Here is a 15,578-nt window from a genome sequence, read left to right as displayed (position 1 = left end):
GGGTGGGATGGGATGAGTGAACCAAGAGTTGCTGAGGGAGCGGTCTCCGCAGAAGGTGGAAAGGGGTGGAGATTGGGAAGATGTGACTGGTGGTGGGATTACACTGAAGATGGCGGAAATGTCGGAGAATGATGTGGACACTAGTGGGGTGAAAGGTGAGGATGAGGGGAACTATCCTTGTTGCATCTAGGGGGAGGCGGATCGAGAGCAGACCTATGGGGCGTAGAGGAGACGTGAGATCCATTGCAACACCAGGTCGGAAACCACGTTTACGAAACAGAAACATAGAAATTAGGTGCAGGAGTAGGCCATTCGGCCCTTTGAGCCTGCACCGCCATTCAATATGATCATGGCTGATCATCCAACTCAGTATCCCGTACCTGCCTTCTCTCCATACCCTCTGATCCCCTTAGCCACAAGGGCCACATCTAACTCCCTCTTAAATATAGCCAATGGACTGGCCTCAACTACCCTCTGTGGCAGAGAGTTCCAGAGATTCACCACTCTCTGTGTGAAAAAAGTTCTTCTCATCTCGGTTTTAAAGGATTTCCCCTTATCCTTAAGCTGTGACCCCTTGTCCTGGACTTCCCCAACATCGGGAGCAATCTTCCTGCATCCAGCCTGTCCAACCCCTTAAGAATTTTGTACGTTTCTATAAGATCCCCTCTCAGTCTCCTAAATTCTAGAGAGTATAAACCAAGCCTATCCAGTCTTTCTTCATAAGACAGTCCTGACATCCCAGGAATCAGTCTGGTGAATCTTCTCTGCACTCCTTCTATGGCAAGAATGTCCTTCCTCAGATTTGGAGACCAAAACTGTACGCAATACTCCAGGTGTGGTCTCACCAAGACCCTATACAACTGCAGTGGAACCTCCCTGCTCCTATACTCAAATCCTTTTGCTATGAAAGCTAACACACCATTCGCTTTCTTCACTGCCTGCTGCACCTGCATGCCTACTTTCAATGACTGGTGTACCATGACACCCAGGTCTCGCTGCATCTCCCCTTTTCCTAGTCGGCCACCATTTAGATAGGAAGAGAACATCTCGGATGTCCGAGAATGGAAAGAGTTGGAACCAGTGTCTTTGCAAGATGCAGGGTGGGAGGAGATATAGTCCAGATAACTGCAGGATTAGACGGGTTTGTAATAGACATCAGTCTGTTGTGTTAGCTTTGAATGTTGCACCCAAGACCTTGAAACCCACCCCCTCCTTCTGACTCAGAGCGCTTGCAAAATGCCAAGAACTCATCTTTGTCTATTCTGCAAAACCAGAAAAGTTTCCTGCTCGAGGTATTTTCTATAATGTGGTATTTGAAAATGTCATGGTTACGTTTTAAGCACCCGTTCATATTCCTGGGCCAGGGTTATATGTCAGTGCTGACATCCTCTGCTGGGTTATTGTGTAGTGGGTGAAGGGTGACACACACCCTTGGTGCACCAGAGTGCTGCAGATGGACTTCAGGAAGCATAGTGGAGTACATGCTCTCATCCGCATCAATGCTGTTGAAATGGAGATGACTGAGAGCTTCAGGCTCCTGGGCATAAATATCACCAACAGTTTGGCCTGGACCACATACATTCACACTCTGGCCAAGAAAGCACAGCAACGCTTCTACTTTCTCGGAAGGCAAACAAAATTCAGCAAGGAAGGAGATCATAAAAGGATGCACTATGAAGCAGTTATCTATCTATAATTACCTTACTTTATCAGTGGGCATGCTCTTCTCGGCATTATGTGCAGTTCTGGTCACCCTATTACAGGAAGGATGTGCAGACTTTGCATTGGAGGTTTACCAGAATACTTCCTGGATTAGAGGTATTGGCCATGAGGTTGGGTAGACATGGATTGTTTTGCCTAGAACATCAGAGGTAGAGAGGCCTGATAGAAGTTTACAAAATTGAAATGCATAGAAAAGATAGACAGAACCTTTTCCCAGGGTGGAAATGTCAAAGACTAGAGGACTTATGTAATAGGTGAGAGGGGCAAAGCTTGAGGCTCAGTTAGAAATTAGTATGATGTGGGAATTACAGAGACATGGCTGCAAGAGGATCAGAGCTGGGAACTGAATATTCAGGGGTATACGTCCTATTGGAAAGACAGACAGGTGAACAGAGGGGGTGGGGTGGCTCTGTAGGTTAGGAATGAAATTCAGTCCCTTGCGAGGGGTGACATAGAATCAGATGTAGAGCAATTGTGGATAGAACTGAGGAATTGTAGGGGTAAAAAGACCCTAAAGGGAGTTATCTACAGGCCCCCACACAGTAGCTTGGATATAGGGTGCAACAAGTTGCATCAGGAGTTAAAATTGGCATGTACCAAAGGTAATGTGACGATGATTATGGGAGATTTCAACATGCAGGTAGACTAGGAAAATCAGGTTGGTGCTGGACCCCAAGAAAGGGAGTTTGTGGAGTGCCTCCGAGATGGATTATTAGAGCAGCTTGTACTGGAGCCTACCAGGGTGAAGGCAATTCTGGATTTAGTGTTGTGTAATGAACTGGATTTGATAAGGGAACTCAAGGTAAAGGAACCATTAGTAGTTAGTGAACATAATATGACAAATTTTCATCTGCAATTTGAGAGGGAGAAGATAAAATTGGAAGTGTAAGTATTGCAGTTGAACAAAGGGGACTATGGAGGCATGAGGCAGAAGCTGGCCAATTTTGACCAGAAAGGGACCCTAGCAGGGATGACGGTGGAACAGCAATGACAGGAATTTCTGGGAATAATCCAGAAGATGCAGGATCATTTCATTCCAACGAGGAAGAAAGATTCTAAGGGGAGTAAGGGGCAACCGTGGCTGACAAGGAAAGTCAAGGACAGTATACAACAAAAGAGAAGACGTATAACATAGCAAAGATGAGCGGGAAGGCAGAGGATTGGTAAACGTTTAAAGATCAACAGAGGTAACTTAAAAGGCAATAACGGGAGAAAAGATGAGTACGAAGGTAAGCTAGACAAGAATATAAAGGAGGATAGTAAAAGCTTCTTTAGGTATGTGAAGAGGAAAAAATTAGTTCAGACAAATATGGATCCCTTGAACACAGAAACAGATGAAGTTATTATGAAGAACAAGGAAATGGCAGATGAGTTGAACAGGAACTTTGGATCTGTCTTCACTAAGGAGGACACAAACAAATTCCCAGATGTACTAGGGGACAGATGACCTAGGGTGATGGAGGAACTGAAGGAAATTCACATTAGTCAGGAAATGGTGTTGGGTAGACTGATGGGACTGAAGGCTGATAAATCCCCAGGGCCTGATGGTCTGCAACCCAGGATACTCAATGAGGTGGCTCTAGAAATCGTGGATGCATTGGTGATCATTTTCCAATGTTCTATAGATTCTGGATCAGTTCCTGTTGATTGGGGGGTAGCTAATCACTTTTTTAAGAAAAGAGAGAGAGAAAGCAGGGAATTAGACCAGTTAGGCTGACATCGGTGGTGGGGAAAATGCTGGTCGATTATTAAAGATGTTTTTTTTTTTTGTTTGTTTTTGAATTTTATTTTTATTAGAAGTACGGTAAATTACAATACTACACAACACATGTATCTTAATACATTTTTTGTACCGCTTCATTTGTTTTTTTGAGCTTTAAGAAAAAGATAGAAGTAAGGAAAGTAAAGAAAGTGCGCAAGAGTCGTGAAGTGCAAGAGTGTTGGGAAAAGAAAGCCCTTAGAAAAGAAGTTAGAGAAGGAAGTAAAGTGAGAAAATAGACCCTAAAAAAAAAAAAAAAAAAAGATTATTAAAGATGTTATAGCAGGGCATTTGGATAGCAGTAACAGGATCGGTCCAAGTCAGCATGGATTTATGAAGGGGAAATCATGCTTCACAAATCTTCTGGAGTTTTTTGAGAATGTAACAAGTAAATTGGACAAAGGAGAGCCAGTGGATGTGGTGTAACTGGACATTCAAAAAGTCTTTGATAAGGTCCCACACAGAAGATTAGTGGGCAAAGTCAGAACACATGGTATTGGGGGCAGAGTATTTACATGGATAGGAAATTGGTTGGCAGGCAGGAAATAGAGTAGGGATTAATGTGTCCCATCAGAATGGCAGGCAATGACTAGTGGGGTACCGTAAGGCTCAATGCTGGGACCGCAGCAATTTACAATATACATTAATGATTTAGATGAAGGGATTAAAAGTAACATTAGCAAATTTGCAGATGACACAAAGCTGGGTGGCAGTGTGAACTGTAAAGAGGATGCTATGAGGATGCAGGGTGACTTGGAAAGGTTGGGTGAGTGGGCAGATACATGGCAGATGCAGTATAATGTGGATATACTGTATGTGAGGTTATCCAAATTGCTGGCAACAGGGACAGATTATTCTCTGAACGGTGCCAGGTTAGGAAAAGGGGAAGTACAACGAGACCTGGGTGTCCTTTGTACATCAGTCACTGAAAGTAAGCATGCAGGTACAGCAGGCAGTAAAGAAAGCTAATGGCATGTTGGCCTCCATAACAAGAGGAGTTGAGTATAGGAGCAAAGAGGTCCTTCTGCATTTGACCAGGGCCCTGGTGAAACTACACCTGGAGTATTGTGTGCAGTTTTGTTTCCTAATTTGAGGAAGGACATTCTTGCTATTGAGGGAGTACAGCGTAGGTTCACGCGGTTAATATCCAGGATGGCGGGACTGTCATATGATGAAAGAATGGAGCGACTGGGCTTGTATTCACTGGAATTTAGAAGGATGATAGGATATCTTATAGAAACACATAAAACTATTAAGGGATCAGACATGCTAGATGCAGGAAACATGTTCCCGATGTTGGTGGAGTCCAAAACCAGGGGCCACAGTTTAATAATAAGGGGTAGGCCATTTAGAACTGAGATGAGGAAAAACGTTTTCACAGAGAGTTGGGAATTTGTGGAATTCACTGCCTCAGAAGGCAGTGGGTGGCTGATTCACTGGATGCATTCAAAAGAAAATTAGATTGAGCTCTTAGGGCTAGCGGAATCAAGGGATATGGGGATATGGCAGGAACGGGGTACTGATTGTGGATGATCAGCCACGATCACATCGAATAGCAGTGCTGGCTCAAAGGGCCCAATAGCCTACTCCTGCACTATTGTCTATGTATCTATGTATATATGACATGGGCATGGCAATTTCTTTTGGTACAGAGAGTGGTGGATGCCTAGAACACGTTGCTAGGGGTGGTGGTGGAGGCAGATATGATTAGCAGTTAAGGGCTTTTGGATAGGCACATGGCTGTGGGGAAAGGAGGGATATGGATCACATGCAGGCAGAGAAGATTAATTTAACTTGGCATCATGTTCGGCACAGACACTGGGCCAAAAGACCTGTTCCTGTGCTGTACTGACCTATGTTCTATTGATTAACTTTCCAAACTTGCTGCATGGGAAGATTAATTAAGGAAAAATGGTTGAAATTAATGGACATCAGTCTCCAATGTTAATTAATTCGCAATAATAAAACATCATTCCACAGTGATAATATCAAGTGAAAATGGACACCTTTGGCCTCGCCTAAATTAAGAGTCCTGTGGACAGACGAACCTGATCTGATATCAGTGTCATCGCAAGGATTCAGCATGAGAACACCTCATTCTTGTGATGCAGAGTTCAGTGGCAAACTAACCTCCAATTAATTATTCATTTCTGAATGGTTGTAAAATTATAATTATTAGGCATAAAGTAATGGCTCTTATGGGATAGAGAGTCGACGCACAAGTTATACCTGGACTGGTGTTTCTGTTAAAGCCAATAAGCATCCTCAGTCTTGCAATTACCTCAAGGGGACATGCGGAACCGAGCTACTAACTAACTCTGTTAGATATAGATATGCCATTTATTGTCACTATACATGTACAGTGAAACTGAAAGCTGCTCGTACTCAGTGCATACATACAATTTAGCACAAAAAACAAGAAACAGAAAAAAAAAAAAAAAAAAAACAGAAGGGAGATGGGGGGGGGGAATAGGTGCACAAATTCTGCGGCGCTACATACATATATACATATATACAGATGGAAGTCCGTGTTGGGCGGTGTAGTCAGTGCATGTGTGGATTTGAATTTATGGTAGATATAATTCTCGGAAAGCAACTATTCTTGAGTCTGTTTGTCCTGGATTTGATGCACCTATAGCGCCTTCCAGAGGGCAGCAGGTCGAAACAGTCCAAACGCAGGATGGGAGCTGTCTTTGATGATCTTCTTTGCCCTGCTAAGGCAGCGGGAGGTGTAGATGTCCATCAGGGAGGGGAGAGGGCAGCCAATGATCCTCTGCGCTGTCCTGGTTACCCTCTGAAGCCTCTCCCTGTCTGCCATGGTGCAGCTGCCATACCATGCTGTAATGCAGTATGTCAGCAGGCTCTCGATGGACGAGGTAACGTGAGTGCAGTTACCATTGATTCTATCCATTGTGTGCTTGTAATTTAGAAAGGAGGTACAAGAGATTGCAAATGCTGGAATCAGGAGCAGCAAGCACACAGTTGGCGCAGCAGTACCAACTACGACTGGAGCCCACCATAAATCACCTATTGTCATTCCCATCCTCTTTGTGTTTTACACCAGGACCATTTCCCTCCATGACCCTGGTTTCTTCATTCCCCGCCCCCCCACCCCCACCCCCTTTCCCTCCCCCACTCACTCCAACCCCTGGCACTTTCCCCTGCAACATTTGTTCTCACACCTCCTCCCTCACCGCCACTCTGGGATCCAGCCAGCCCTTCGTTCCTGGTGAGCTAGAAGATGTCTTGAAGCTCACACAATTCTCTGCCTCACCAGGAACGGCTGGTTGGATCCCAGGATTATAGCTTCAAGACATCTTCTCCCTCAATGTCAGCAAGACAAAGGAGCCACACAGTTATTGACTTCAGGAAGTGAGGTGATGTACACGCCCCAGTCAGCGTCGAGGTGGAGATGGTTGAGAGCTTCAAGTTCCTCACTAGCAATTTGTTCTGGGCCAACTACATGGAAGCTACGGTCAAGATAGCACACCGATACCTCTACTTACTCAGAAGGCTAAGTTTAACATCTCTCCAACATCTCTTGCCAACTTCTACGGATGCACTGTGAAAATCATCCTATGGGTGTATCACTGGTTGGTATTACTGGTTGGTATGACATTACAGTGAGATGTGAACATAGCCTAGTCCATCACACAAACCAGCATCCACCCCATCAACACCATCTACACCACACTGCCTCAGGAATGTGTAGGTAAAAGAAAATGCAAGGACTGCAATGAGGTAGGTCGGAAGATCGGGTCGTTAACTTTTAAAAAGACTGTTCAGTAGTCTATCAGTGGGGATGAAGCTGTTCCTGAATCTGGTGATGTGTGCTGTCAACTTATTCTACATTTTGCCTGATGGGAGAATGAAGAAGAGAATGACCGGGGTGTGAGTGGTCCTTTTTAAAGAAAAAAGTGAATGTTTAGGACGATGGACAATCCCATTGAATGGTATTGGAAAAGCAATCTTGTTCTCAATATTAGCGAGGGGGGGGGGGGGGAGGGGGGCAGGGGGGCAGGTTGATCGGCAGAAGGTTGGACAAAGGACAGAGATGAAAAAACAGAAGGCGTGAGACAAAAGAATGGAAGAGTTCTGAACTGTGAACCCAGTGGTGGGAATGTAGAGGGAGGGAAGGGGGGGGGGGGAAATGGATGCAAGTCTAGGTATGGCACGGGGAGGGGGGGTGGGATCAAATGGGGGTGTGGGGGAGAAAGGAGGGAGGGGGGGGGGGTTTGTTAGAGTTACGTAAAATTGGAGAATTCACCTTTTATACAGTAAGGGTTGTAAGATACCCAGCAGAATATAAGGAGCAAGGAGATTTTTGACTTCAGCAAGGGATAGCCAGGGGTCAGTGATATCTGGAGTCTTGTTGAAGAAAGTCAACAGCTTCAGGTTCCTGACATGCCTGTCCTAGATAATGTGTCCTGGGCCCAACACATCGATGCAACCATAGAGAAAGCCCACCAATGCCTTGACTTCCTCAGAAGATTGTGGAGATACACCATGCTGCTAAATACACTCTTGAACATCTACAAGTGCAAGATGGAGACATTGTAGACTGGTTCAAAAACCCGAATGTCCAGGATTAAAGGAGGCTGCAGAAAGTAGTGGACACTGCCCGGCAATGGACACATCACGGATGGACACATCACGGACACATCACGGATACTGACCTGCCCACCATTAAAATACAGGAGATGATGCCTCAAAACGGCAGGATATATCGAAGGCCCCCATCATCCTGGCCACACTATCATTTCATTTCTGCCTTCGGTAAGAAGGTACAGGAGTCTGAGAGCGTAACATCCTGGTACAAGAACAGCTTCTCCCCATCAACCACCAAGTTCTTGAACCATCCTGTGCAATCCCAATTACAAACGCAGCCCCCGCCCCAACCATTGTGGAGTTTGCACGTGAAATAACTGACAATTTATGGCGCATTTATTTGTGTTCTTGCGTCTACTGTGCCTGTAAAGCTGCAGGAAATAAGACTTTTATTGTTTTGATTCACAGCCGTTGGAGATGACAAGTAAACACTGTTGAGCTCTTGACTCCATAAAACAGTCATTATTTAAATCTTGATCCATCAATGTTTGTGGTGTGAGTTTATATATTTTCAGATATTTGGCATCGGGCAGGCGTCATATCTTTGAGCTGTTGAGGTTCAGGCAGCATTACAAATATTGAAGAGATCAACACATGATATTTTGGTGCAAAGAGATGAATGCTTCATGATATGTGGTTAGCTGAGCAGTCCAGCTAATTCCGAGACACCCTTGTATGTGTCTGTGCAACCAGGGTTCTCAGACTGACGAGTTAACTTGGGGCAGCGTGTGGTTGGCATCAGAGGCCAGCAGCCGACAACCACACATCTTCAATCGGTGACTGCAGGTGAAACGAGCTGTGCAGTCTGGAACCCTCTTCTTGGGGACCTTCCAACTGTGGGCCAGTTTCGGGAATAAGAAACACAGAAGTTCTATTTCTCGGAATTATTCTTTTTAACTTTAGAAATAAGCTGAATAAATACGCTTCGGTGGCCCGTGTAGTGAGAGGGAGGGTCAGGGTCAGGGAGGTGTGGTACAAAGAGCACATGGTACAGAGGTATAAACTGGATGAGAAGAGAAGAGAGTCTCAATTGCTCAGAGATCGCTTGTAGACGCATCTAGCAGAGCTCCCTGTGGTGTCGCTGAAGTGTTGGAGATACCACCCTCAGTCTTCACATCAGGTACGTTCTGTTCAGTGTTTTTGTATCGGACTGTGAGCAGTCACTGCAGACCACGGGCCGCAGAGACTGCAGCTACATGTCATTGGTCACCTTCAGTCCAGTCGGCGTTTATTCCGATCTGTGCTTGCATCGGTATTTTGTTCACATTTGAAGAGTTTGTGCATTTTTTTAGCTGCTTTATGTTTTGAGGAAGTTGAATTTGTAAACGTCAAACTATCAAAGGCCAATGCGAATGTAAGAAGCGTAGTATTCACCTCAGCAACAGAAGCCAAAGATATATTTGAGCAAAGTTCCTTCTGTTCAGCATTCAATGCCTCATTTTCCCTCATACTCCACCCCCCCCCCCCCCCCCCCCCCCCCTCTCGCTATCAGTTCTACGAGGATGCACTTGGAAGATGTTAGCTGTGGGGCCTCAGGATGCAGATGTTGGAGCCTCGGGGTACAGCTTTGGCACACTCAAGATACAGATGTAGGGCAGGGGACATAGATGTACATGTTATAGGAGATACAGAATTCGACTATCCGGCCCATCAAGTCTACTCCGCCATTCAATCATGGCTGATCTATCTGTCCCTCTCAACCCCATTCTCCAGCCTTCTCCCCTTAACCCCTGGCACCCGCACTAATCAAGAATATACCAATCTGCACCTTAAAACTATCCAGTAACTGGGCCACAGCCGTCTGTGACAATGAATTCCACAAAATCACCAAAAAAACATCCTACTTTTTAAAGGTACATCCTCTTATTTTGAGGCTGTGCCCTCTGGTTCTAGACTCTCCCACAAGTGACCCTCAAGGTACAGCTATGGGAGAGGGGGTGCAGCTGTGGGACTGCCAGGTTGCAGCTGTGCGATCCCCAGATGACAGCAGTTGTCAGCTCGCACTGGGCGTTAAGCTTCCTGCCCAGCTGGCTTACGAGCCAGATCCACTCGTAGACATGTCCCACGTTGCTGGTGCTCAGAGGGAACTGCCACCAGCGGGAGCTCTCTAAACATCCTTGTCTCAGAGATATAACCGCCAGCCCTTTATCGTCACTTAGATCCAAATGGCGGAATCCACATCCCAACAGCACTGTGGCCAGCAACGTCAACAGAAGCACTGCAGACGTTTCAGGAGGCAGCTCACCCCCACCACAAGGGCAATGAGGAATGGGTAACAATGGGTGGCTCTGCGGCACATCGGTAGAGTTGCTGCCTTACCACACCAGAGACCCGGGTTTGATCCCGACTACAGATGATGTCTGTACAGAGTTTGCAAGTTCTTCCCATGACTATGGGTTTTCTCCAGGAGCTCCGGTTTCCCCCTCCCTGAGATTCAGGGTCAGTTTCTTCCCAGCTGTTGTCAGGCAACTGAATCATCCCACCAACAACTAGAGAGCAGTCCTGAGCTGCTATCTACCTCATCGGGACCCCTTGGACTATCTTTGATCGGATTTTACTGTCTTTATCTTGCACTGAACGTTATTCCCTTATCGTGTATCTATACACTGTGAGCGGCTCGATTGTAATCATGCATTGTCTTTCTGCTGACTGGCTGGCATGCAACAAAAGCTTTTCACTGAACTTCGGTACACGTGACAATAAATTGGACTGAACTGAGACAAAGGCGATCAGAAGGAGTCGTGGACAAACTTCCTAGAGCCCCTGGGAGATCAGCTGTTGGGTTAGCCAAGCCACCGGCAGGGGGACCCCTGGATAGGAAGTGAATTGGGGGATATGGAGGCAGTGTGGAACAGTGACATGGAATGGCCAACTCCTGCGGCTGTCTCATTAATGCTATAAGTAGGGGCTACTAAAGGGGTGCAGGATTAGAAAAAGACTTAAGATGGAAGATAGACACAAAATGCTGGAGTAACTCAGCGGGACAGGCAGCATCTCTGGAGGGAAGGAACGGGTGACGTTTCGGGTCGAGACCCTTCTTCAGAAGATAGGTAGATTTGGTTGAATGGTTTCTGAGGTTGTAAACCAGGCTGCAAGATGTCTCTTGAGTTCCTGACTTTGACCTCAGTCTATTCTTTCTGTTCTTGTCACTCAACCCCAACTTGTGAAAATGTGCATAGACACAAAATGTTGGAGTAATTGGCGGGTCAGGCGGCATCTCTGGAGAATATGGATAGGTAACGTTTCGGGTCGAGACCCTTCTTCAGACTTTATACATTGTGAAAATGGAGAATAAAGTCCCGAGTTCATTGTCATGCGCACAAGCATGGTGAGGTGCCGGTGCAATGAAAATCTTCCACAAATGACCTATCCAGTGATCAGCTTTGTCTGCATGCTATCCAGTCAAATCATACCATACGTGGTTACAACATTACAAGGTTACAATTATTTGACGAAAGATCCTGGGCTCAGATATTCCATGGACAGATATCAAGGTCTGGTCCCTGCACACTGCATGCAAGGGCCACAATGAGGTTGGTGGGAAGATCGGGCTTACCCCCCGCTGACTTAAGGGAGAGTCATCCCTTTGTGTGATAACAGCAGGAAATATGCTGATCCTGAATCTCATGGTACGTGCTTCCAAGCTTCTGAATCTCCTGCCCGACAGGAGAGGGGAGAAGAGGAAAGTGTAAATAGTTCTTGAATATGTTGGCTGCTTTCCCGAGGCAGCGTGAAGTGTAGATAGAGTCAATGGGTGAAGGGGGAGAGACTAGTCTGTGCCATGGACTGGGCTACATCCACAACTCTTCATTTCTTGTGATCTTGGGCAGAGCAGTTTAGTTTAGGGATACAGCGCAGATACAGACCCTTCGGCCCATCGAGTCCATGCCGACTAGCAATCCTCTCACACAAACACTATCCTACACACACTATGCACAATTTACACTTTTACCAAGCCAATTAGCCTATAAACCTGTATGTCTTAGGAGTGTGGAAGGAAACTGGAGCTCCTGGAGAAAACCCTCGCAGGTCACAGGAAGAGCATACAAACTCCGTACAGACTGCACCCATAGGCAAGATTGAACCCAGGTCTCTGGCGCTGTAAGGCAGCAACTCTACTGCTGCGCCACAGATGCTAAACCAAGTTGTGATACCTTCCGATAGGACGTCATCTACAGTGCATGGGTAAAGGTTGGTAAGAGTCATTGAAGGCATGTTGATCTTAGTCTTCTGAGAGAGTAGAGGTGCTTTCTTAACCATAGCCCTGGACACACTGTTGGTCATATTCACACCGAGAAAGTTGAATCTCTCAATTATCTCTGTTTTGGCTCCACAGAAGCTGTCTGGAGCACATACCCCACAAACACTTCCACAGGTCAATAACTAGCTCCTCCATCTTGCTGACATTGAAGGAGAGGTTCTGATCTTGACGCTGGCACTGTTACTGGGCTCTCTGTTTCCTCATTCAATTGTTAACATAGATGTTCTCATTAACTGTTTAAAGTGTCTTCTAGAGCAATTAAATGTTCTAGATTTATTGATATTTTCCTATCCGGTTATAATTTTTAAAGGTGATTTTTATTAAATGTATTATTTATGATTATTATATCATTATTAAAGATGATTTTTATTAAAACATTTATTTATAATTATAATTTTTGAAGGTGTTCATGATATGATTAATTTGTAATGGTTCATGAACATTTCCATTGTTGTGCATGTTAGTGACGCTCCAGGATCAGTGGGTCAATCTTGGGCATGACGTAACCGGCTGTTGACGTTTCTCTGCGGCTGGAACTTGCCGATGATGGTGAAGCCTAGATCTTGCTCAAGGTGAGCTTGGGCAGGGAGAGGGGAATGCGGTGGTGGGCAGCAACCCCAGACTGCGTGACGGGCAGCAGGAGGGGGTATGAAAGATTCATGTCGACCTTTGAGGGAAATCCCCTGGCGCCAGGCCCATCAACACTTTGTCCTGTCCCTCCCTCTGTCGGGTGAGCCACTCGCAGTAACTCCCAGAGCATCATTCCACGTTCCCACAGCTTCCTTCAAACTCCAGAGCCCTTCACTGATCACCGCTGGTCTTGATCGCATCTCTGATTCGCACGGTGACTTTTGCTGCCAAGCTCCAATGGCTTGAAGTTCCTCCAAAAATCTCCCTCAGCCATTCCACTCCCAACTTCAAAATGCAGCCTAAATCCCCCGTCATTGACCGCACTTTAGCCTTTTACTGCTGGCTGCCAACATTTGGTTTGACAATGCATCTACGAAGCATCTTTGAACAGTTCACTACAATACCGACACTATGTAGATAGAAGTGGTTCATATACCCTCTACATTTAAATTTCCAATATGGTGCAGGCTGAATTACTTGGCATTAGATACAAGGAGAGGCTGGACAAACTTGGATTGTTTTCTCTGGAGCATTGGAGGCTGAGGGGAGACCTGATGGAAGTATATATTGATTATGCACAGGAAGTGAAGAGATAGTCTTGGCATCATGTTTAGCACAGACATTGTGGGCCGAAGGGCCTGTTCTTGTGCCGCACTGTTCTATGTTCTATATAAAATGATGGGAGGCATAGATAGGGTAGACAGTCAGGACCTATTTTACCCCGGGGTGGAATTGTCAAAGACTAGAGGACATAGCTTGAAAGTAAGAGGGACAAAGCTTAAAGGAGATGTGCGGGGCAAGTTATTTTTTACATAGAGTAGTGGGTACCTGGAACACGCTGCCAGAGTGGCGATGGAGGCAGATAACGACACAGGCATTTAGATGGGCACATGGATAAGCAGGTAATTATGGATTATGAGTTTAGTTTAGTTTAGTTTAGTGATACAGCATGGAAACAGGCCCTGCAGCCCACCAGGTGTGCGCTGAACAGTGATCACCCCTACACTATTTCTATCCTTCGTTCTACGGGCAATTCACAGAAGCCAATTAACCTACAAACCTGTGCGTCTTTGGAATGTGGAAACCGGAGCACCCAGAGAAAACCCACGCAGTTACAGGGAGAATGTACAAACTCCACCCATAGTCGGGATCGAACCCGGTTCTCTGATGCCCGTAAGGGAGCAACTCTACCGCTGCGCCACTGTGCCGTGCCCAAATTAATTTACCTGGGCATCATGTCGGCGTGGACATTGCTGGCGGAGGGGCGTGTTCCTGTGCTCTAGTGTTCTAAGATCCGTATGTTGTTTTTTTTAAATCTAGGACACCGAGACCAGTGGAACCATGAACCTCTCTGCGGAAATGCCTGGCGTGATGTGTAACTACACAGCAGGCCGGTTGGAGAAACAGTTCCTTCCAGTCATGTACTCCCTCATCAGCCTGCAAGGGTTGCTGGCCAATGGCCTGATGTTATCCATGTTTCAAAAGCGGCTGCTGAGGAAATGTGGCGTGCACATCTACCTGATAAACCTCACGGTGGCCGACCTGATCATCTGCCTGGTCCTGCCCTTCAGAGTGGTCTTCCTGATCAAGGGGGACTCGTGGCCGCAGAGCTCGGGGAATTGCATCACCTTAACTATGATCATTAACTTTGGTTTCTACTGCACTCTAGTCTGCCGGACACTCTGCTTAATCTTCATCGGTTTTAGCCGGTACGCGATCATTGTAAAGTTCCACCACAAGAAGCTCAAACTATTGTACGAGCCACGTTTCGCAATGTATGTCTCCATTGCTTTCTGGATTACAGGCTTCTTAATTGTGACAGTCTGTTCAATTTACATGTCCCGGTCAATGGGAACATCTGAATTACTGTGCTATGGTGTCATGACGTATAGACGGTTACAGCCCAACTTCATAGCCCTCAATGTCTTCTCAATATTGTTCCTCTTTATTTTAATAGCGCTGGTTCTTTTGTATGTATTGGTCATCGTCTACTTATCCAGAGTGAGGAAAACTGTAGCCGCCCAGAAGAACCGCGGCCTTTACCGCAAGTCCCAGCTCAGGATCTGCGTGGCGGTGTTCACCTGCATCGTGTGCCAGTTGCCGTACTTCAGTTACCAGCTGGCCTCAAACATCCACAGGATGCTCCACAACGACTGCCACGTCCTGGTCACATTGCAGGGGGCCAAGATACTCTTGCTCTGGCTGGTCTCCCTCAACAGCTGCCTGGACCCGATCTTGTACATCGCCATCCAGAAATGTTCCTCCATGGTCAACAGCCACACAGAGAGCACGGTCAAGTGCCATGAGATGGAGACTGCAAGCCACACTAACTAGTGCAGGGCATGGCGTTTGCAGCGGCAGTCAAGGTAGATGATGGCATGTTCAGCTGGCCCCCTGCACCAAGGTGGACAGACCTCAAGCTTCATAGGCTCATAAGATATAGGAGTAAAAGCAGGCCATTTGGCTCATCTATTCCGCCATTCAATCATGGTGGATCTATCTTTCCCTCTCAACCCTGTTCTCCAGGCTCCTCCCCAAAACACCTGAGACCCATATTAATCAAACGAGTGCAAAGAACGACCCGAAACATCACCCATT

At 46.2% G+C, this 15,578-nt stretch overlaps 1 protein-coding gene across 1 annotated transcript; it reads left to right on the top strand.

Annotated features, from left to right (window-relative positions):
- Positions 1 to 13,977: 13,977 nt before the first annotated feature.
- Positions 13,978 to 15,552, top strand: LOC129711907 (probable G-protein coupled receptor 82). Its single transcript, XM_055659914.1, has one exon. It carries the CDS (start codon positions 14,322 to 14,324, stop codon positions 15,312 to 15,314), a length of 993 nt encoding a protein of 330 aa, XP_055515889.1. The 5' UTR covers positions 13,978 to 14,321; the 3' UTR covers positions 15,315 to 15,552.
- Positions 15,553 to 15,578: the final 26 nt, after the last annotated feature.

Source organism: Leucoraja erinacea, chromosome 31, assembly GCF_028641065.1.
Source record: "Leucoraja erinacea ecotype New England chromosome 31, Leri_hhj_1, whole genome shotgun sequence".
NCBI classification, from domain to species: domain Eukaryota; kingdom Metazoa; phylum Chordata; class Chondrichthyes; order Rajiformes; family Rajidae; genus Leucoraja; species Leucoraja erinaceus.
This window is presented reverse-complemented; position numbering and strand designations above follow the sequence as displayed.